The sequence below is a fragment of the Corvus moneduloides genome, chromosome 13 (assembly GCF_009650955.1).
Source record: "Corvus moneduloides isolate bCorMon1 chromosome 13, bCorMon1.pri, whole genome shotgun sequence".
Lineage (NCBI taxonomy): Eukaryota > Metazoa > Chordata > Aves > Passeriformes > Corvidae > Corvus > Corvus moneduloides.
In genome coordinates this window covers 13475949-13500382 of record NC_045488.1, presented here as the reverse complement: position 1 = coordinate 13500382, position 24434 = coordinate 13475949, and the positions used below count along the sequence as shown (strand labels likewise).

The 24434-nt window shown below is 35.4% G+C and overlaps 1 protein-coding gene across 8 annotated transcripts in view; it reads left to right on the top strand.

The window, feature by feature from the left end:
* Positions 1 to 19949, top strand: part of ZNF280D (zinc finger protein 280D) — a 50027-nt gene extending 30078 nt beyond the window's left edge. For 7 of the 8 annotated variants that reach the window (XM_032123440.1, XM_032123439.1, XM_032123438.1 and 4 more), the window contains 5 exons: positions 28 to 168; positions 1845 to 1907; positions 2465 to 2583; positions 2762 to 2798; positions 17444 to 18080. In XM_032123440.1, the coding sequence (XP_031979331.1) occupies positions 28 to 168; positions 1845 to 1907; positions 2465 to 2583; positions 2762 to 2798; positions 17444 to 18080 (997 nt within the window). Of the gene's footprint in view, positions 1 to 27; positions 169 to 1844; positions 1908 to 2464; positions 2584 to 2761; positions 2799 to 17443 lie in introns of all 8 variants that reach the window. The other variant, XM_032123433.1, reaches the window with a different exon arrangement.
* Positions 19950 to 24434: the final 4485 nt, after the last annotated feature.

Sequence of the window (24434 nt, the reverse complement as noted above, 5' to 3'; positions counted from 1 at the left end):
CTGATAACTTTTTCATGTTACTGTTAGGCATCGTATGGGAACGCACAAATGCATTGAGTGTTTCTCAGAAATAAAAGATTTTGCGAGTCACTTTCCTGCTTACGTCCACTGTAGCTTATGCAGATACAACACCAGCTGTAGCAAAGCTTATGTGAATCACATGATGAGGTAAGAACTCTTCGAAGTTTTTAGTGGCTTAGCATATACTTCCTAAGTTCATGTAAGGTGTGAAGTGTTTGTTAGGTGAATTTTGAAGTGGGTCCTCAGACTGGCAGGGAAATGTGTAAGGTTGGATTTTTTACTTTGTAATGAAGGCTTAAACTCCTGTTTTGCTTTAAAAATCAGTGGTTCAGGCAATATTACACGTTTGCTTCAGAGTTTCTGTGGGATATTCCTTGATCACTTCAGCCTGACTTGTCAAATAATGACTAATGATTGCATGTTCTCCGGGTTTCAGATTGAATGCCTCATCTGATTTTACAAGTGCTGAATGCACATGGGCCACAGCTATTGCTAGTGAAATCTGTGCTCAGATTTAAAGGATGTCTCAAACAGCAAACTCAAGTGGATACTTTTTCTTACACTACTTCTGGTCATCCATAGACATAACATCTCATTTTGTCACCAGTTGTGGGGCAGCGTAGGGCATTAGTGATGACAGCTGTAAAAAAGCCTGTTAAGAAAACAAATGCGTTAGTTTTCAGAACCATAGAATTATACTGTCCAATAATTAGATACAGGTCACGTAGCAGTGACAGTAAAACAAAATTTTAAAAACCTACTTGTTAATCCTGTGCCCTGAACAAGCCAACTGTATTGTGGAAAATACTGAATGTGATTTTCTTTCTGAATTCATGTACATAGAAAATGCCTTGACATTTGTGAATGCTAGAATTCTTGAATCTGTCACTGAAGTCTTTAGATATATTTTATATATATTGACCCTATGCACACTAATTTCAATGCTCATGGAAGTCCTAGGCTGAAATAGTTTACATGCTTTTATGTGTATAATCTATTGTTTGCATGCTTAAAAACCCCCCAAATTAATGTGCTTAATTCCAATTGTACAAGAAAAAATTTACTCTGGAAGGGGAAAGGAATCTAAGGTAAACTGTTCCTGTTGTTGCCAGTGGTCTGGATGGCAGGTCAAATTCATCCATGCAGTAAATTGGCCAATCTTTTGTCCTTTGTCCCCTCGATTCACTAATGTATCTCCTATCTGATCCTTTGCAGCACCTATCATCACCTCTTTTTTGGTGAGTGTAAGGAAAAAGTAATGGTGAGGAAGAGGACTGTTAGAGGGAGGGTGTTTGTGGAGGAGCAGCCCCTGTACTGAGCTGCCTGCACGTTGTTCCATGGGAGAGAACAGTGTTGGCACATACTTAACCTGCGTAAGAGACAATTTACAGGTTATCTGAAAATTTTATTTCTCGTTGAAAGCCATGTCTTTAGGAAGTTTTAGCTCTTTTGTGGTGCACTCCATAACTACAGCCATGGTTCTTCAAAAGCTGAACTGCTCATGGAAGCAATAGAAGTATGTTCTTGCAAGACTGTGCCAATAAAGTTAATCTTTTCACCTCCCAAGCTCATTTACAAGGGAGACAATGTTTTAAGCTAGAGCTGAGATTCACAAGTCCATAAGCTTTAAGCAATTTAATGTTTAAGAATAATGCAGTTCAGTAACTTAGGCTTCTGTTTTCATGTCTTGTCATAAGCAAATTGCAGTACCATGAATAGTGAGGTGAAGAAAGTCACTGTACCAACACAGCCTTTCAGAGGGGATATGTGGAGTAATGTATTCAAGAAAACCGGTCTAAGTGGTAATGTTTTCATATATTTAGTTTTCACAGTGCTCGTCCAAGTAAAAGATTTTGGATCTTTAAGAAGCACTCAGAAGAGCTACGGTAATTCAGCTTTTTTCAGTTACAGATCATGATGTTTTTACTTTCTGATGTTGAATTAATAACTTAGTTGAGATTATAACGTCTTGAATTTCCACAATTTAGAGCAAAGAAATAAAACCATTAGCTTTTCCAATAGCAGTGTTCTGGTCAGTGACATATACTTATTTGTCCACGTTTATGAACTTAATTCTGAGCAGTCTTGAAATTTTTTTATTATTATTATTTTTTTGGTTATTCATAAGGTGCCAAATGGGGAGGGGGTCAGGGAAAGAATAAAACAACCATCCGAACAGAGAAACTCATGCTCTACAGATAAATTTCTGTCTAAAGTCATGTTCTTTGTACTATATCCAGCATGGAGATGCCCTGCTCATTGATGGGAATTTCCTGATACTAGTTGCAGTAGAAAAAGTAAGATTATGTTTTTGTGAATCATCTCATCTGAAGTTGAATGATTTTTTTTTTTTTTTTATAGTCTGTCCAGTTGCTGTAAGTTAAGAAAAGTGTTTCCCTGACCATGTTGTATTTACAGTTCCTTTTTACTTTGTATTTCCTAGAGGTGTGACTGTAGTGTGTCTTAACTGTGATTTCCTGGCTGATGCTTCTGGCTTGGATAGCATGGCCACACATCTGAGTGAGAACCACACTCATACGTGTCAAGTTATTATAGAGAGAGGTGAGTACATGTAGTATCTTTTTTATACAGTATATAAATACTTACCTGTGGATAGCTCTTGTGCTACCGCAGTCCTATTTTGAGCTGCATTATTTCTGTACTTGCATTTGACAGTGAGTACTTCTGTATTTCCACACTTTAAAATATTCTTAATTAAATCCTTTGTTTTTATTTTCAGTTTCCACAGATAACCCAACTGCTGCACAAGTGTCTCAGTAAGTTTTATTTTACTGTTTAATGTTTTTTTTCTATTAATTTAGTGATAGATGGCCAAAATTTGCACTTTGAACTTGTTTTTTTTTTTTAATTCCATAGAATTTGAAATGTATGGATGAACACAGGCCTTTACTGTACTAGTGCTTTTTCATCTTACCATGTCCACAATTACAAGAATGAAGAGATAAAATTATTACCTATTGCAGCTAAAACAAAATCAGGCTTTTGTTCAGTTTGGAGAGACATAAATAATTGTTGCAATGTTGGAACTCCTGAATTCTGACCTGTCTATACACAATGAGACTGTTACTTCTACTTAATACTAGCTTTATCAAATTACTGGTTTATGTTCTTTATGTAATTTGAATATGAATGCAAAAAGGAATGTCCTTTACTGAAATAGGACAAATTCAGTCTTAATATTTAAAAATATTTAGGAATTATTTTCAAAATTATGTTCTTTATATGACAGAGGCATACTGTTTTGTATTAGTTTTTTTTATTCTGACTTTCAAAGAAGAATTAGTATGTATTAATCAGGGTTTTTTAAGGATTTGAAAGAGAACTTGCAGTATTGTGGAGATTGTTTCAGATTGTGTTAGTTTGGGTTTTTTTAAACCTTAGAGGAATCAGACATGCTAAGCCCTTCCTGATTGTCCTGGAACAGTTTCTGAGGCTTTGCAGTGTAGTTTATGAGCCTGTTTATGCCTTAATTCAAGGTTTAGAGGTCAGTTAAATCAAACATTTGTGTTTTCTTCAAACCATTTCAGAACACAGAAATCAAAAATGTCAATTAGACTGCAAAGAACTATTTTGAAAGATACAAGAAAATAGTGTAACCCTGGTAGAGTCCATCTAGCCTTTAGCAGGATTCTAGAAGGAATTTAGATTCTCATGTATGGTGAGAACTCTGCCAACAGAGGGATAAGTTCTTAGGCCTCTAAAGATAAATCAGCTTTCACTGAGCTTTGGGAATATCCCAAATAGTTTATTTAATATTTATTAGGTATTTTCTTAGTTTCCATAAAGTGGCTAGTAAGAAGGGGGTCCTCTAGTAGTTCATCTTTCAGTGCAACTCAAACAATGAGAAAATAAAGTGTTGAGCTATGATACTAGTGGAAATCCTAGTTTTTGTATTTGGAGCTGGCATTAGGTGTTGGGAATTTAGTATTTGCTGAACTGCATGGAAGGAAAGGTTATAAATGTGTTGAATGGTGGTTGAAGATGTACAGCTGTGGCAGGCTGTTGTCAGTACTGCAAAAGGATCTTGCTGTCTTGAATACATTACAGAGATATATGGAAATATGTAAAAATGTTGGATATACGGATATATATGTATTACTCAGAAGCAGATGGGGAAGCACTGCAAAGATTTGAAGTAAAGTCAAGAATATATGCAGGTTTGTTTCTGCAGGATGTTAGGTTAGGACAGATGCAGATAGCCATTATTTTTGGGAGTTCTGATGCCAACATAAAATTAGTTACTGGCACCACATGAAGTGATATAAAATCCTTGATGGTGTTTTTTGGAACTGTCAGGCTCATAGACTTCATTAACTTCAGTAAGTCTTGTCCATTTCCATATACTAGTTCTCTGATACTTTGGGCAAGAATGTATCATTGCTAAACTGAAGAGTATGAGTATACGTGTGTAGCGGATTTTTAATTCATAATTTGCTGTACAGAGTACAAACAAAAATGTTCATCTTTTTGCGGGCTGGTTCTTAGTGGTACTCTTTGGTTGCTTTGGAAGAAGAGGAACTTGCAGACAATATTCATAACTTTTGCTGTATAGTTTCTCAATGATCTCTGAATGTTCCTTCCAATTCTTTGACCTATAACTCAATGACTTGTTTATGGGACTCTTCAGAATCACTTCATCACTGGAAACAATGACTCACAATTACAATCTTGAACACTTTTGGATCTTCTCTTGCATCTCTGATGGTGTCTTTTGGTGTCTTTTATTATATATTGGATTGTCTGTATGTGTTTTAAAACTCATCTTTATTGCTAATGATCAGACATGTTCCATGAACTCTGTACTGTTACAGAGCCTGTCTTTGGACCAGAATCCTGCCATTAGTAATACAGATAACCTAGCTGGGGATGTTCCAGAAGAGTTTGTTTTTTAAATTTTTAATCTACAGAGAGTCTCCTTGTTTATTTGGTGATCCACCTTGTGCTGAGGGAGTAAGATGTAATAACTATGCGAGTACTCTTCTAATGCTCAACTCTCTGCTTTGCACAACCATTAACATATTTTTAAATGAACTGACAGCAGACATTTTTGTTGCAGGGCAGTTGAAAGTGAGCAGGTATCCTATACTGCCTTGGCTCACTGATACATCATTGTGGACCAGAAAATTGAACCCAGTCCAGCTTGGGATTATTTTGGTATGTAAGCAAACAAGGATCTGACCAGACCTTTTCCTTTTTCTTCATGCATTGAAGCTGTGGTATTCTCTTCTTGCATCTTTTAGACAGCAGGTCTGGTCTTTTCTCCCAATATTGTAGTCAAAGGCCCTTTTTGATAATGTTCTCTGCTTTGCAGCATTGATTTGCAGCTTTTTGGGGGCTGTACCCAGTTGAAGAGAGGCTTACCAGGAGTTTCACTTATGTGATGCAGCGTTTCTTTGCTGCTCATGTGCAGTGTTTCTTCCCTGTTCCAGTCTATCAGTATCATCCCAAGCTAGAGTAGTGTGTAAATGGGATGTATATGAGCTGATATCAAAGCCCATTTTGTTCTGAACTTGATCCCACCTTCTGAAACTAAAAGGCTTTGTCATTCTTTTTGGGTGTACACTAAAGCATACAAGTCCTGATCTATTTAATATTCAAGTAAGTTGCATTTTTTTCCTGCCAGTGACTTTATGGTATATAGTGGCAAAATATGCTTTGAATGACTTCTGTTGCATTTAACTGCATAAACTGAGTCTTGGCCAAAGGAATTTATTAGCTGCTTTGCTCTCTGGTAGGTAAGCTTCTTTTTGCTCCAAAATACTGTGAGAGGAGGAAAGCACTTAATGGAAGTACATATATTTATTGAGCCTTGATTCTGAGAGTGGAGCAGCTACAGTTCCAGTTCATTCACACCTTGTTCTTTTGGTATCATGTCTCATCTTCAAGGATGCTCTACTCAAGCTGCTGAGACATCTGCTGCTTTTGATTTTACTGCTTCTGACTTAATCTGCAATTCTAGATTATCTATGGCAAGTTTATCCATCAGGATATGTGATGAGCTTTCCTTTTGCCATGATGAACATCTAATGTTCCTCCAAACTCAGCCTCCTGTTTACAGTGGATATATCTTGATTGAATCTCTCATTTTCTAGCCTGCAAGCAACATAACAGATACAGCTTACCTCACTCAAGGATAAGTCACTGATACAACTTCCTAGTTGCAAGAGTTTGGTTTTGGTGAATGTAAGCTGTTCTTGATTTGCAGCACTTTCTTTTTCTGAATAATCAAATTCTCTGAGATTAATTCATTTTGACCAGTTTTTTTGTCCTCTTGACTTTTAGTACTCAAACAGTCACAGGTCTGGTGATAGTGAGCTTCTGCAGCCATCGTAGTGTTGCTAATAATGGCAAGGATCCTGTCATCCGTTGTCTCTTTGTTTTGTGACTGAGCGTCTGCACACTTAGTACTCTAAAGTCTTGTTCTTTTTGCTACTTTTTTTCCTTCTGACAGAAGCTGTGTTCCTTCTTGATTGCTGCTGTTCAGCTTCAAGCATCACTTACCTACTACAGGTTTTTCTTGCAGGACTTAATTCTGTTTTGACACAGCAGCATTCAAAAAAGCATAGTGGATTTGTGTTTTCATTGTGAACATGCTGTTCATTTCAGAGGAAGTTGAATCCGTATTTCACTTTCATTCAGGTTTCCGACAACAAGAAGAATGGAATGTGATTGCAGGTTTTTGTGGCTTTCAGAAACATTTTCTAAGAATTTCTCAGAAATTACACTAGATAGACACTTGGATTTTAAGTTATATGAATTATACATCTTTTGAATGCTTATTTGGAGTATTATCCTTCTGTTCTTTTGCAGCTTTGATACAGAAATTAAGATTCCAAACTTGTGTTTTGAAAAATTATAGACTACTTCTACTTACAGATATGAGAGATTTGTGGAAATGGTTCATGTAGACTCAATTGGCCTTGTAACATCCTGTTTCCATTTGTGTGAGGATCTCGGGAAAGTTACTCATGTGGAAAACTCATAAAACCACTTCTAAATCATGCAAATAAACCTGCCTGCCTTAGTGTTAAATCTGTCTTACGGTCCCAACAATTTATGTGAGTAATGCAACATATTAGACCATCTCTGCAAGGGCAGAGCATGAATATGCATGATATAACCAGTTTAGCTTATGGTCAAGAATTTAAGATTTCATTTGTATGTACCTTAACCTCTCTTTTTGTTATTTCTAGGACATTGAGTGTCATTGCTTGACTAGCCAGTTATGTCTAATATTTGCTTTGAAAGTCTTACAAACAAAGTAAATGTTTGTTTCCGTAATTGTTACGTGTAATTGTGCAGCATTTAAAGTTACATCTGTCAAAATAGACAAGTTCTGCTAGATGGTGAGATTTTTTAAAAAAAAAGCCAACACCCAAGAATCCCAAACCCAATGACCTTTTCATTCTTTTGGGTGTGAATAGATTTAAATTTATTAATGCTGGGTATGATTCAACTGAGTGTCTGGAAGATACCTTGAGTCACTCAAAGTTGCTTTCTATAAATTCTTGAAGCTACAGTCATCCCAGAAAAGGTTACTTTTGATTAGGTGTGGACAAAAGAGAAATATTTGGCAAGGTTCCAGCTGAGTTTGTTCTGCTTACCCAGTGAGCCTTTGTTAGTAAGAAAACATGAGAGATTGCTGGGAAGACAGTGCCTCCTGATTTGAGCTCTGTGTGTGGGCAAATATATAGAATTTTGTTATGTGAGAGCAGGGCAAGCAATGAGACTGAGTTTCCATAGAGTACTCCTATTTGTCCTTAACTGCATTTTAGAGTCTAGTTTTTGTTACTGACTCCAGGTCTCTTCCTTTAGTCCTAGGTGGCTCTTCTCCTCTCGACTAAAGTTTCAGATCAAACTGAATTTAGACTTCAAGGTGTCTAAATTATTTTTCTTATTTGACTTTTGCTCTGAATCTCTTTGGTTTTATGGCTGATCCATTCTATTGGCTATCTCAAGGTGAAATTTTGTGCTCAAGTGCTCCTTTTTTATGGGCAATTTTTTTAAAGGCTTGACAGTTAAAGGGCATGTTTTCATTGTTCTTAACTAGAACTTTTTGTAGAGTGAAGAATCTTTGGAGGGTTCTAGAAAGGTTTCAGAATTGCTCAAAATTGTTGGACCAACAGGCTGTACTTACTGGAGGTGGTCAAAATCTTCATTTTCATAATGTTCTTTCCAGAAGCACTGTAACTTCACAGATGTAAGAAAGTATTGCCTTTGTCAGTGTTGAGACCTATGGGATTTAAGACTTCTTGTAGCATAAAAGTGTTGGGAACATCACAAGGTGATAATTTGCTATGGTTTAGTGTCTATTCATGCAACTTCTGCCAATTACAAATTAGAAGGAACTGCTTTCTAAAACTATTCCTAAACAAAATCAAGGTTGCGAGTATACATCATGTATCCAAGGTAAACCATAATAACAAAGATATGGTTACTACAAAATGTTACAAACTCTGCTCGTTTCCAAACCAGCATAAACAATTAGCCAGTTTGAATCCATTCTATCAGCTATAAAACATGAACACAGAAATCTCTCAAATTGGATCATGTGAAGTAACATTTATAATGGATTTAAAATAAAATAGATACTGGATTCAATTCACATCCGTTTAATTTAGTGGCAAAACTTTAATTTATTGAGACAAGAAGAACAGTTTTGTCCTTGGATGCACAATACTTGATATATTTGTGTCTAAGTTGTTCTGGTCTTTCAGGAGTGACTGTTACATGACAAATGGCTATTTCCAACATACTTGTTTTAAGTTCTTGCATAGAAATCATTAAAGCAGTAAAGCTAAGCTAAGTATTTGATGTTGCATCGTCTTCCACTGGTGGGACTACTCATGATTAAATACCTCAGAGTATTTAAGTCCTGACCCCAAAAAATGTGTTCTCATTTGATTTATCCTGATTATTTTTCTGTTAATTAGAAGAGTATTTTTACAGTGCTACTGAAACCAACCCTTTTTTGTAGATATTATTGCCATCTATTGTTGCAGAGTAAGATATAATAATAATGTGTAGTTGTTTATGCTACAGTTTAAGATGCTGGTTAGGTCCTAGAGCATTAATGTTAGTTTCACCACATTATGAATACCTTCTATGTGCTTAAATTCTTTAAAAGGTGTGGATTTAGGCTGCTCTTTTGGATTTAGGAAAGTACATGTGGTTGATCAATCTAATATTTGTATACAGTTTTCAGAAAATTTAAGTGGTAAAGCTGTTTTTTGTGTCAAGTATTTTGCACCCTGTAGACAACCATTAAGACTTGCTGAGGTTGTGAATAATTTAATTTATGATTAATAATGTTATCTAAATATAATAGAGGCGACACCGTACTTCAGCAGATTAAATTTGCTTTAATGCAGCATCGACAAAGAAGATATAGGCATAAGCAATTTTGAGGGCTTTGTTTGGTTCTGCTTTTCTTCTATAAGAAACCTTTGAAAGGTTAGATTTTGTTAGAACTGATGACTTAAGAAGTTTTGTAGGAGATGCTTCTTGCTATCTGTGCGATAACATTTTCTTATAGAAACACAGAAAATCAATTTTGGTGATGTTGTGATAAGCTGTTTAATTAATGTGGTTTTAAAAGTCAATGAATTTAAATAATTTATAGCTCGTCTAATGTATGGACTGTGCCTGTAAAGGTATTTTGCAGGAAGCATCCCCTCTAGATAGTAGTTGGAGGTCAGCTGCAATGTTTTACAGTTGTCCTAAAGTAAACTACAGCTCTGTTCTGGGTATCTGGGTTATGGTAGACAAGTAAAAGATAACTGAGCTTATACTGTGGAATTTTTTTGTCAGATAGCTTTATGCACTAAATTTAACATTTCAGATCTTTAAAATACTTCAGTTATGGTTTAAAAGGCCTTTCTGGTGAGGAGATCATTCCTCAGGTATAATTAGAATAAAAGTAATGCTCACTGTCTTAAGAATGTTGCTTGCTGGTTTTCCTGAGGCAAGATAACTGGAAGAGGTTACATAAAACAAGTTTATCTTCTAATTTCTGTACACCCAATAAAACACTTCGAAATTCTGAAGTATGTTTAAGCTCAGCATAAGTATCAACTTTAAAAATCAGATTCAGATTACCAAATTGCTTTCTAACTGTAAGTATTTTCATCCTTATCTCTATTTCAACCATACAGTGTTTTCAGACATTGAATCTTAATTTGTTATCCACACCGAAATCTCCAGTAGAGAGATAGAAGCTAACTTGGGGGTAATGTCTTGTCCTTTCTACACACAGTCTAAGAGTATGTCTGAACTTTGTATCTAGTGTGAAGATCCAAGACAATTCTTTAACTATATATATATATATTACTGATCATGGTGTTCAGACGATGTGCATGGTGTAAGAATCCAGCTCTGTGTTTTACTGCAGAAAGCTGGGCAGTGTCAGAGGCATATCTTTGGTGGGGCTGCCACCCCAGAGATGTGCAGTTTGTAGTCAGTCCCTTTGGTTGAGTTGAATGTCAGACTCCAATGAAAGAATGGTTTCCTTTCCTTGTGTATCTTCATATTCAGGGAACCTGGAAATTGGTAACTGTGAGATCTGAAATAATATTGACTCTGAACTGTAATTTTTTGAGGCCTATCAGAAATCTAAATGATCTCACAGTCCATATTAACATTTTTTGAAAATATCATCTTTGGATTCTGATCTTACAGATTTTTTTTTTTAAGAAGTTGCCCTTCAGAAAGGGCAGTCTTGTTACAGAAATCCCAGATGGTCAGAGAGTGGGAGAAGTCCTCAGACCTGGGAAAGATTTGTCTTGTAACATTGCTTGCCAGCTTTCCAAAATGCAAAGATTTTGGTGAGTTTCTTTAACAGAAACAATGGTTTTGTAGAAATGAGAAGACCATTCATTTTCATTCCAATGTGTTAAGAAAGATTGTCTTACACAGTCACACCTTTTCCATAAATTCCATTACCACTTCTGCTATGTTTTCTCTTAGTTTTTCTTTTTTATCCCATATAGTTTTTCAGCATTATAGATGTCAAATTTGCACTTCTTTTTCTCAACAAAATTGTGTTCCATAATACTGGCTTTCATTTAAAAAGTAAAAAATGCAACCTCTTCTGTCTAAACCCAAATAAAAACATAACTAAACTCAAATCCCACACTGTAGCTCTTACAGTTGGAAAAGATGGAGAACAGAGAACAGAAAAAGCTACTTTGATGTTAACTGAGTTTACAGAGCATCTGACAGACCTTTCAGAACAGTGAGTTGCTGCTCTGTCGGTGTGGTCTGGGCCATGTGGAGCCTTTGGTTGTTTTTTCCAAGGTGTCATGGAATGCCTGTTACTTTGCTGCAGCCAGATGCTTGACATTTTGGATGTTTGTTGAAATACACGGCAGGAGGTCAAAGGACAGACCCTTAGGGTGCTGAAGAACCAAAAATACAAATGGAAGAATCAGGTAGTTTAAAAATATAACATTTAAAATTTGAAGAGATAAGTCAAGAAATCTTTCTTTCCTCATAGTTCTCAGGGGCAAATAGGTCAGCCAGGGCAGAGGAGAGTGGTGGGTAGAGAAGGAGGTTCTGTAGGAGAAGATAGAGTGCAATAATTTTGAGTTGGAAATAGTTTCTTAGCATGACTCATTTGTGTTTGAGTTTTGTATGGCAGAAATAGAACAAAGTACAAGAACCATATTCCAAAGGGCATTTTATAATATAGAAGAAGCTTAACTTTGCCATACAATTTTCAAATACTTGCCATGTAATTTGCCCTCATTGAAACAAAATATACCAGTTCTGTGGGGGAAAAGTTACTATGCTAAAAGTATGTGGCATTGTTTATGTAGTTTAAAATAAGAGGTGATACAAATAATAATTTTAAATGTTCATCTTTATATACAGTGACCTCTCCTATTTTTGAACCAAATTTAACTCGCAGTTGTATTGAGACAGAAAAAAAAATCTGAGTAATTAATTTTGTCACTTAGGCACTTTGTATTTCCTAAATAAGAATAATATATAAGATGCCCTGTAGTGTAGAAGAAGATGCTTTTAAAAGCCTGGTTGGCTGTTTCTAAATGGCAGTTTTCATTCAAGTGCTTTTCTACTGTTCTAAAAATGGAGGGAAAATTGAATTTGTTCATGTTGTTTAGAGTTAAAAAGTTTATTTCATTGGGTAAGTTTTAATAGAGAATCAAAAGTTTCTTCTGTGACAAGCCTTCTCTTGACTCTTCAACATGTTTACACTTAATGTAGTAGCATTTGGAGGGCTCAAACACTGTATAATGTTTAAAAATGTATTAACTTCAACTTGCTGTTCTTTGACTTTTTTTGCCCTTTTTGTGCTAGCAGAACACAAGTTTAGTTCAGAAACTTTTTCTGTCCAAATATAAAACTGTCCAGACTTAGTTTTCATCCTATTCACTAAGGCATAATTTAAATTGCATGTTTGTGGAAAAAGCTACAATAGTTGCTTTCTAGTTTTGCTTTGTTTCTGTGGGTTTTGGTGATTTTTTTTTTTTTTTTTTTTTTTAATTTGGAAGACTATTTGGAGACATCTTTACTGAGATCCATGCTTAATCTCTGTTACATAACAGATTTGTGGGAATATCAGTGTGAAAATACTTCTACAACTTTATATTGTCATCAGCTGCTCATGAATGTAAAATAAAAGGAATATCATTAATTATTACAGAAAATTTCAAGACCTAGTTTATCTGAAGGAAAAACAGAAACACCAGCTTTTGAAAGGTAAATACAATGATCAGCTGCATCTTGAAATCAGGTGCATAAAATAACACATGCTGTGTTATATATCAGGTAATCAGGCAAAAAATGTTTGATTAGTATTTTCATAACATTAGCTATGATAGAAATTTTTCAGTGGCAGTTGTAAGGTACTTCCTCAACAAGACATGGAGAATTTAGATTCCAAGTGTCAAAACACATTTTAAGAAATGCTTAAACGGCAAATTAGTCAAGATTCATAGGATAGTAAATAAATTGACCAAATGGTTAAAAGAAACTTTTTTATCTTTTTCTCTGTGAGTTGACAGTATTACTGGGGCTATTGGGAAACAATTTTAAAATATAGTATAACATGTTAATTCTTGTCTATTTCTTTAGGCCTTTAAAGACCTGTGTCATTTATGGAAAGCGTACTCAACCAAATTCTTAGCAGAGCAAATATGTGAAATTCTTGGCTAACTAATAATTACAGCTCTACACTTAAATAATGCCAGTCTGGGAAAAGAATTAAAATTTTTACGCCTTTTAGTGGACACATATTGTGGATAGACTTACAGTTATTCTAGATTCAACAGCCTGAAATATATTATCCCACTTAGTGATCTTTCACAATTGTTGGTGCAAATTTAACCTTTAAAACGTAGTCAAAACTTATTGTGGTATTTGCTATATAGTCATTAATAGTGTCTTATAAAAAAACCCACTAACTGCTTTCAGAGTATCTCTGTCCTGCTTCATCACTTTTTTATTCTGCCATATGCAGTGTGGGGTCAAACTATTTGAAATTCTGCCCTTTCCATAAAATGCTGGCTTAATAATTGAGACTAAAAGGTTCAGGTGTGGAATGTTATCTCTGTCTTTAGGCTACGGATTAGTAAATGGTCACTGTAATTCTAATTGAATATGATGTGCTACTTCTTATCATTGTGTCTAAGTAGACAAAAATTAATTTTAATATATAAATCTGATCTGTGCTTTCTGACGAAACTTTGATGCTATTTCATAGGCTTTAAGACAGGACATTTGGAGTGTTGTAGCTCTAGCACTAGAGATTCTCAGTCCTCACACTTTTCTCTGTTATTAACCCAAGGTAGTTATGTTGATAGTAGCAAGGAATTAGTGCTCCAGGAGCAGATCAGTAAATGAAAGCACTTGACACTGAAAATGCTGCATCTTTTCACTGCATTGAGGTTCAGAGGCATTATTTTGGACCAGGACTCATGATCCCTGGACAGAGTTCTCATGCTGTGCACGCATGCATGAGCTGTGCTGGACATCCTGTGTTGGTTTGGACCTCTTGAGGACTCAGCTCCGTTAGGGGTCTGGAGCACTTGTGGATCAGAGCTTCCAGTTCATTTTCCTCAAAAAAGAAATGTAGTTTGCATGTCCCAGTACTGCCTTGTAAAACCAAACCAGTTATGTCGGGAACAATAAGGAATGGATCACATCAAACTGTTAATGTAAATGCAGCTGTAATACAAGTTTTGTTACCTGGAGGAATACTTTTCCGCAGACTGAAGGGAGTGTTTGCACACACTTTGCAACTACTCTGTTTGTAGATATGTAAATGTCATTCATTTTATAGGGTTGGGGTTTTTTTTCTTGCTTGCTGTAGAATTTTTCCCTGAATTATTTTTAAAATCCTAATATGATATACCAATATAAAATACTCTAAATAAAGTGCAGTAAAAAAACTTGAGCTAGTAGGAATTTGAAACAAGTGATAAGAGCCTAACTTTCTTCAGCCTCACTTGGCACCAAAATCTTGCATTTTCTGTACAATGAGAAAAAAGAAAACTAAGTTGCTTTCATTTTTAAGCTTCTGTATCCTGATGTAGATGTATGTTTCTACTTTAGTAGACTCCTCTCTTGGATTCAGAGCTACGGCTTGTGCTGACTCCCTTGGAGTAGTCTTACTGTAAGCCCCGATTTTAGATGACTCTATCACAGCCAGCTCGTTAACATATCCCCATGCTTGGTGGTCAGGTCATGAACCTGGACTCATTGGTTTCATTAAACAGAAGTCAGATTTTGCATTCTAACTGTTCGCTGACATCCTCTTTTCTGTATAATACAGCTGTTAATATTCTTGCATTCTGTATTTTTGATGCCTGAATTTTTAGTTCTCTTACACTGTAACCAGTCCTATCTGCACATAGAGTACTGAAGTACTTTCAGTTGCTAGTACTGGATAAAAGGCTTTTCTTTTTCAGCTACTGACATACTAACCGAATTAATTCTTGAAATATTGTATGATTTTTCTTTTTACTGTGGTATTTTAGTGCATCACAATCACTAGGGTCTGCCGATTCATCTGCAGTTCTCAGCAGAGGCAAATTATTTCATTGGAGAGCTGTTCCGTCTAAAGGAACTTACTGTTGTGCTTGGCAGTCTGAAAGATCGCTGTTGTTTGTGGATAATTGTTCTTGCGATGTGGTTGTTGCACAACTACATATATATACGGGTATATATTTCTTTTCTTCCCCCGCCACTTTACTTCTTCTTCCCTTTCTGTGTTTTTCCAAAAAATGACTGAGAATAAGGGGCTGGGTTTAGGTGAAGGTGGGATTTTGGTTACTAGAAGATGAGGAAGATTGCAATGAATTTGTTTTATATGTTAAGGGTATATTTGTCCTTTTAGGAGTTTCTTGATGTGAATCTTGTCTCTGTGTGTGTATACACATGTGTAATCCATCTGGGTTTTTCAGTGTGGAAGCACTGCTCTTTGTGGGATAAGTAGGCATTACTCATCCCTTTATTTAAAACCTATTTTTTGGGGTTTTGTATATCTGTGTTCAAAACTTCCCACATAAAGCACAATACTGTGCCTGTTAGCTCTGCAACTAGGTCTTGCCCTCAAGCTGCTTGTTGAAAAATAGCAGCTAGGGGTCATATGTGTATACACTGTTTGATGAAGAGTTGACTAGATTTTCATATATAAACAAATCTAAATATTGAACTAGTATTTATATGACTGTATAACTGAAGTCTTTCTCTGGAATAGATAAAGAAATTAGGAACAATTATGGCAAACCAGTTATGTCAGCCACAGCTGATGGGTGCTCCTGAGCATTGGCTTTTATGCTGGAACTTAGTCTTGAGTTTTCCCTCCAATGTTACCTTTTTTGCCTTTTCTTTCTAGATGTCTGAGAGAAAAGAACTTGGATAGATAAACTGTGTATTCGAGAATGTCATCTACACTTTAGGTAGTCCACTAAATGAGAAAAAAACCCCCAAGCCCTAACACTTCTGTTTGAGAAAAGTAGCAAATATAGGTTGTAATTTGTTAAAGAGGTTGGCCTATCTCTTGAGTTCATTCCTTACTATGAATGAAAAATCGGTGTAACAGGATGAAAAGATTCTTATGACTACCCCAGTGACCAATAAGATTTTACCACTGAAGGATATCCAAACAGTCTCTTACTCCTGCTCAAATTGTTCCTCTGACCTAGAGTAGAAGTAGGAAGTGGAATATTCTTGGATTAGTTTATATAAATGAAAGTAAAACTTGGAAAGAGATTTCTGAATGTTTGTAGCTCCTTTTCCAGAATAACCATTTTCTGTAGAACTCAATATCATTTATCATATAAATGAATCACTTGAATTGTATTAAATTCCTGGATGAGTAGAACACAGGTAGGTTTTCAGCTTGAAAATATATCAAAAAACCTAGTAGCAAAGAATTGGTTCTTCCTTTTAAGAGTTCTGAACTGTGTGTTACTTACATAATTTAAATGGCTTTAGCCAAAAATTGTTTCAAACCACTCTTTAAAACCTCTTGAAGAAATAAAATAAAAATGCATTTTGATTAATGAGATATTTGGTGATAACTGTGTTCCTCACAGCTTTTTTTCTGCGTGTTACTGTTCAGAGACTACTTTCAATTTAAATTTTAATAGTTCATTTGGGAGACTTTGCTCTTAATTTCACTTTCTAGATACAATTTATATCTGAAATCAGACAAATTACTGTTCTTCCAGCTTCCCCTTTCCTGTCCCCCACACCTTCTTTTGTCTGTCATCATCATTTTAGGTAATTCAATCTGCTTATCATTCTGAAAAACTTTGGATTGATTGAAAATTATATTAAACTTTTACCAGATTTCATCTTTACAGGAAAAATTGAACTTCTCTATTTCTGTATTTCCTCTTTATAAACACATGGTTTTACTCTGAAAGGTAAATTAAAATACTACTTCACAGATTCACTTTTTCAGTGAATCCAGATTGTGATCGCTCTAAATAAATTTTAGTTTTGTTAATTTAGTTTTCCAGCTGTTAGCTTTATTCTCATGAGTATTGCAGAGTCAGTTGGTGGTATAAAGCACTTTTATCTGCATCTGTGTCAAAGAGGCAGTGCAGGTAGAGCAACTATAGGTATTGTTTTGGGAAATTCTGTGTGTCACACGAAGGCAACCTTCCTTTCTGGAGCTGAAATGCAAGAACTAGAGTACTAATTGACTGCTAAATACAAAGCTGAGTTTGTAAATGGATAAGAAAAATGCAGCTGTTAATTAAATTCTGCCTTTCTTGCTATGAAGCCTCATGACAAATCCCAAAGAGGAAATCTTCAATACCCCTCTGAGTGTCACTTTGCAGAGTATAACCATGCATTGCTTTATTTCATTTATAATATGAAAATATAAAAATCATATCTAAAAATAACCTGTTTTGGTTTTTTTCAGCAAACAAGAGCATGACTCTTCAGATGAAACAAAAGAATGCAGTAGAAATCAAACTAAAAAAGTTGCATCCATTGAAAAGAGTGAAGACGACTCCTCACTGTCAAATACAGAAAATGTTCCTAGTTTGGAACTCCCTGGCAACAGCTCAAAGAATTCTTTGCATCAGAAAAGAGCATACTGTGATTCAGCCAATAACAAACAGTTAGTAGATGAGAGACAAAAATGTATTCCTGATGAAAGTGAGATGAAAACGTGCCAAAGTTCAGATGACGTTGTCCTGAATGAGCAGACTAAAGCGAGTACCTTGGATGAAACTACGCTTTCAGCAATGAACGTGAGGGACTTAAAGCTGACTTTGGGTGAAGATGTCAGTTTTGAGCAGTTCTTGAGAAAGAGGGATGAACTTGAATCTGTTAGTTCAGACATAAGTGAACAAGGCAGTATTCATTTGGAACCTCTAACTCCATCAGAAGTACTAGAGCATGAAGCTACTGAAATTCTCCAAAAAGGTAATGTCACACCTTCATCAAAGAAAGCAGGACAGCTTGCTGAACAAACAGATGAGACTTCTAGAGAAAGCAATCCCAGCAGAATGGAAACAACTGTAAACAAGACAGATGAAAATGAAGCAAGCTGAAATTGTGTTAATTTTATTGTTTGTTTTAAACTATGGTGAGAACACCATGGACCATTCCTGATAAGTGTGCTCGTGGATGCTAAATATTAAAAAGTTTAAAAGGGAGAAGAGAAGAGAAAGGGACACCAAAGGGAAGTTTGCATATGGAGATGGCATGTATGTGTATGTATGACTGAATTCATTAGGCTTCAAAAAGGTAACACGTTCAAATGTATCTTTCTGTCTCTTGGATGTGATATATTATTAGATTGATACTTGAAAAGAGGGATAAATTCTAATTTTTTTATAGTTAACTAGCCCCAGGATACGGTGATTGTTCGCCCAAAAAGTATTTTTCTAAATTCTTCAGTGTGAATATCATTGAACTGGGGATTGAGTAGGAATTAACTTCTGATGCTGATATGGAGCACACTTGTAATGAAGGTTATTGGTCTGCTGATAGCTTAGGTAAATATAAACCTTGGGACTTGGTGTCACATTCCTGTCTGTAAAAGCAAGTAAACAGAAGTATATTAGTTTATGCACCTCTGTACAGGTGTAATTCTGCCAGGCTGTAAACTTACCTTAATAAACTTTCAGTGAAAGTGAAATTATTACAATAAAAATATATATTTGTGGGGTTTTCACTGTGCAGGCTGTGCAGAAATACCGAACATAACTGTATAAAGTAGGACATAATGCTGAAAGTACTGTAGCTGTTAGGCTTTTACTATTGGTTTAATTATTCTTAGCCGTAGACCCATAGGAATGGTCTGTAAGTCACACCAAAGTATGGTTTAATGCAAAAATGGTTTTAAGCAGAAATAAGGAAAACTCCAAACTGGAAACACCACCTGGCATGAGTTCTGCCATTTTGCAGCTGCTACTGGCTAACTTAAAAATAGAACACAAGGGCATATAAAGCAGAATTGTACAGTTTAATTTCAGGACTTTTTGTAGTCTAAGTTATGTACAGAAAGATGGCTGCTGGTTTTGGTTTGGTTTTTTTGTTTTGGGGTTTTTTTTTGTTTTCTAGTTAGCTAGATTTAGGAATGCATATGATTAACAGTAGCTTGCTCTTTTGATTTCATTGCTCCATTTGAAACATTCAGAATGTGCTTTTGACTTACAGTTTTGTTTTTAATGAATGTTAAATGTTTTGAACAGCTGTTGAAACACTGCTGTAAATTATTACTTTTTGAGTAAATATTTGCAACAAAAGTTTGTCTTTGTGTATAATTTTATGCTCAGCTGGAAACTTCGGGCTTAGGTTTCTCCCATTTTTTAAAAAGATTAGTGGCAGTTCCCAAAAAATAAGTAACTTCAATATTGTGAATTTGAGGTGTATGTTTCATTGGGGATTTTTGTTAGTTTTCGGTTGGTTGGTTTGTTTTATTTTAGACTTAAATGAGCAAGTGCCTATGCATAAACATTTTTTGTACCTGTGTATTGTGGTATGATGTGCTAACCTTTCCAGACTATACAGATATTTTTCTGGCCCATCAGCCTGCAACTGAAGTTTCCTCTGTCCTCTTTAAGTTCACCGAGCTCAGCTGCTAAGTGAGTCTAACAGTATTAAAATCCAGAGACTATCCAGCTTACTATTGGAGCCTCTAAATAAACCAGATCTCAACAGCCTCAAAAGTTCCTTCAAGCTCTAAAGAGATGTATGATTTACATTTTGGACTGCATCTTCATTGTCATCCATGCATGTGTAGAAGACTTTTAAAAAAGAAAAGTGGAACAGTTTACATACTCACAGCTCTTTGAGATCTGCCACTTTAAGAACTTCAAATACCATGACAGATGAAAAAGCTGAGAAGAATAAGTTGCATTATTCTTTTGTTTTTTAAAGATTTTAGTGAAATCATTAAATAGTGCTTTGGTTAACCGGTCTGATGTCTTCATGCTTTTACACATGGAAGATTACTCATTGCAATGCTTTATTTTATGCAGTTTAAAGCACTTTTTCAGCTACAAAACTGGATGTGTATGTTACCAAGGGAGTTCCTGAATGCATCTGTGTTGAAAGCCAGGGAAATTTGTAGTAGTTTTAATCCAGTTGATGATCTTCCATGCAAATTATATATTTTGAATAATGCTTTGATAAGTGGTGTTAGAAAAGATTAAGTTCAACTGGAACCAGTTGCAATACTTGCAGTTTCCTCACATTTATCTTTTATTATGCAATTAAATTTTTCAAACATTTACCACTTTAATAAGAATTTGGAAGGATTTGGCCACATGGTGTTGAGAAAAGGTGGAAAATAGAACTCAAAGTTAAAAATCTGCATATTTGGCAGAATTATATCTTGATCATCTCAGATGCTTATTATATCAAGCATTTTTTGTTTCAAACCATGTTGACAATACTTATGCAAAGGGTAGTGTTAGGGATAAACCACTCAAATATCTTCTGGTCCTTCTGAAGGAAGAGGTGAAAGAACTCGATTGTTCTAGCAAGAGCATCAGATAGCTTTTCATAGGCAAGGAAGGTATATAATGAAAACACTGGCATAGTATTTTTGTGAAGAGAAAAACTAAAATTCATTACTCTTTTTCCTATATGAAGTAATTGATTTGCTCCCTAAATGCTGTAGGAAACTGCACAAGTACAAGGATTAATTTCCATCATGTTATTTGGGAGGTTTCCCTGAGATAAGTTAAATTCACACTTTTGGTAGAAGCTGCTCTGGAGGATCAAGTTTCATTAATGCATTTTCAGTTAATTCAACATAACTTCACATGATTCATTTTGGTGTTTCTGAGTTATTTAAAAGTTGTTTTTCCATCCAGCCATCAGTAGTTCTTACACTCTGTCACCTCTGTTTTGTACTGGGGAAGACATTTCAGTTCCAGTTTTCATTGCCTTACCAAAAACAGTCACTTAATTCTTGGTGTCCTTAGTAGAATCACCCTTTCCCCTCATCTCAAGAGCTTTATCATACTTGCTTGAATTATCATTGCAGATTGTTTATATAGTGCTTATTTTTAGGGAAGTCGTGTGCCATGTGCATGCTGTCTACATTATTGACATTTAATGGAGAACAGCAGTCATGATCAGTGAATGCTCAGTCACTTGGATCTTCCTCAAGTGCAGCCAGTGTCTGTTTACCTTGTGCAGCTTGGGAGAGAAGCTTTGGTTGACCTGTGGTTCAGATTTTGCTAAATGGAATGGCTGAGTAAACACAGGGGGAAAAAAAAAATCCAGTTGTAGCACATACTGAATTCTAAGTATTGAATGATGTATTTTAAACAAGAAAGTTTATAACAATATATGTCTATTTTTCTTTTCCTGGGGCAGAGTGAGAGAGAGAAGAACCCTGCACAATACATGTTAAATCTCATTTCTGTGGTGCTTTACTTTTAGAAGGAATCAGAAACTAAAGGTCAGGGTAAAGAATCTTGAGTAATGCTTGTATTCTGCAAAACCTTAAATAAAAGATCTTAAAGCTTTTCTGCAGGCATTAAGCATTGTTATTTATATGCTGGCATGCAGAAAGCAGTTTATTTTTTTATGTTGTTGGGTATACAAATATTCAACTAAAGACTGTGACCATAGACTATCACAGCAGAATTTTGTTACAGACCACTTAGAAATTTTTGTGTAGGGCAAATTTATACATAATTGTTCTCTTTTTGTTTTCATTAGTGTTGATTTTTGCAGCTTATGAACTTACTTTGTCTAGTTGCATTCTGTATATTTTGATGTATGCTTCATATGCCCTTAATAAAAAAAGGTAAGTATGTTACAAGATTACATTGAATGATTTTTGCTTTTAATAAAATGTTAATTCCAGTTTCAATGTAGTTCAAAAGGACAGTTCTCAGTTCCTTAATGAAGGCTGGCATGTTATCTCCTTTGAACGTTATGTTTTTATGCAGGATTTTGACTCTAATCTTCCTTATTAATTCCGTGCTGAAAGGGAAAGTATGTTGACTGGTATTTCATACTAGTTTACAGATACTATGCAGAGAGTTCCTTTGAATTTTGGATCACTGTTGTAGCTCTAAGACAACTAATTAAAACTTTTTATTCAGTCATTTCATTGACGCAAATTAACCTTGTGAAGCTGATATTTCCTTTTTGCACCAGATTAAAGAAAACAAAAAAGTGGAAAATGTTTATCTGTGAAACACTTACTTTGAGGGAGGTGAATGTAGTTGTGCCTTCAAGGTGTTATAAAGCTAATGTGTTTATTGACATAAAAATATGCTGGGTTTGTTGAGGGGCTTTTTGTTGAAACCATTATATCAGAGAGGCTGAGTTTTTTCTGACAACCAGAAAGATACTGTGATGTACACCTATATCTGCATTTATGTTTGGACAAATTTATCTTCATATTAAGAAAACTAAATGCTCAAATTACATGTGTGGGCTGTAATCTGGCCAAAATAAGATCAAGTCCATGATCAAAGCCAGTAACTTTTCAGGAAGCAATTCTCCATTTTTAAGCAGCATTACTAAGTTGCTTATGTTATGAATCTAATGTAAAGAAACTGCATTTCATACATTAGTTCACTAGAGTCTTAGTGTTAGGCATTTAAGTCAAAAGAGCTATTTTCCACAAAAACTTTTGTGAATATACTGGTTTCTTTATGAAGGAAGTTGTCTCATACTGACAGTGTGGTAGCCTGGAAAATATAACCTTCATATGTTCTGCTCATAAATAGTGTAATTAAGAATTAATCCTTTTGACTAAAGGAAAAACACGTGTGGGTCTGTTCTTACAGCCTCTTGTGAGTTTTTCATATGGATCCATCATGATATTCTAGCAACAAATTGAAGCCCTTGTTTTCCTCTCTTTTAGTGCTGTAGAATTGGAACATGAATGCTTAATAGTTTTTAAATTGAATGTATTTAAATTACCTGTGTGTTTACTGCCTGAAATGAGGATTGAATTTTGTGTACCAGTTTCTCAGGTTTTCAGATGAGACTTGTCTTTCCACCTAATCTTCTTGGAAAGACTTCACTACTTCTTGGGGCTAGCAAGTCGATGGCACATAATATAATTTCCCAGGTTGTTTAATGAAATCCAGTGTATTTGTTAGATATCATTTAAGTGGGACAGACTAGAGGGCGTCAAAATGAATCCCCAGTAACTGTGAATTAATTAGGAAGAATTCAGCCTTTAAAGGAAAACTTCAGAAACACTGAACTTGATAGAGAAATGGTGGCAGTATAGGAAGTCAGGTGAAGTCTTAGCTACATTGGTCTGTTCCTGCATTGCCCGTTACTTTTCTTGTGTACACACACACAGAGTTGTTTATGTGCAACTATAATGAAAATATAACTTGGTTTTATTTTCCCTGATGTACCTGAACAGAGTAATAAAACACAAAAGCGATCTTGCTTTTTATCACGTTAAAAATGAGGAGAATTCAGCAGCAGTCCTGAGGCTGTTTTGAGTATAAAGTTGTCTAAACAGATTGTTCTAAAATTGCCATTATACTTGAATTAGAGCATCTTGCTAATCCAAGCACGCTTCTGACTAGGTGACATACTCAGTGAAGGGAAATGGGATTTCATCTCCACTCTCCACAAAAGCAGGGTGAGATGTGCAGTAAGGAAGCAGGGCTCCCTGAGGGCTCTGGGAAGCACCTGTTCCTGTCCAGGACCACTGTGCCTCTCAGACTGTTGCTAGGTTTGTGCACTTCCACCAGGATAAAGCTGGCCCCTTCGTAGTACAGTTGATTCATGAGTACTGGTATATATGTGAAGGTTTATTCATTGTTGAAATGAAATAAATTAAAAATAATTCTGCATAGAAGTGGACCCCTTCCTGACTCTGAGCTATCACTGAGTGATTTAAGTGCACTGGGGAACTGGTGTTCAGCAGTGCTATCTTGGAAGCTTTTAACATATTACTGCCTCTTTATTGCCATTTGTATTTTGCTAAGTAATAAAAATATATCTGTTGTCCTCTCACATAATTAGTGGCTTATATTAATGTATTCTTTATTTAATGTGTTTACACAGTCCTTACAAATGTGTTGGTTCTTTCCATCAAAAAAAAGTATTGTTTGAGAGAGCTTACAATCTGCTTGCACTGTTAAAAGAATTTCTTGGTCACATCTGTTTTATATGTATGTTACCCTGCAAAACATACATGGAACAAGGAGAGGAAACTATGAAAAAAATGTTTAGAAGGTCAGTCTTTTGCTTATCCGTAATTAGAGTGGGTGAAATATATCCACTCTGAACTGACTCCATGCAATAACAGCCACATTCTCTTCCTTATAGGCGATGGTAAAGCTGATAGGAATTCTGAACAGAATCTCCAGAGAAAATGCAAAGCACCTAACAAAGAGTGTCATTGGATTATCAAGATGTCTCATTGCAATAAAAGATCAATAAGAAGCAGCAGCAAATGG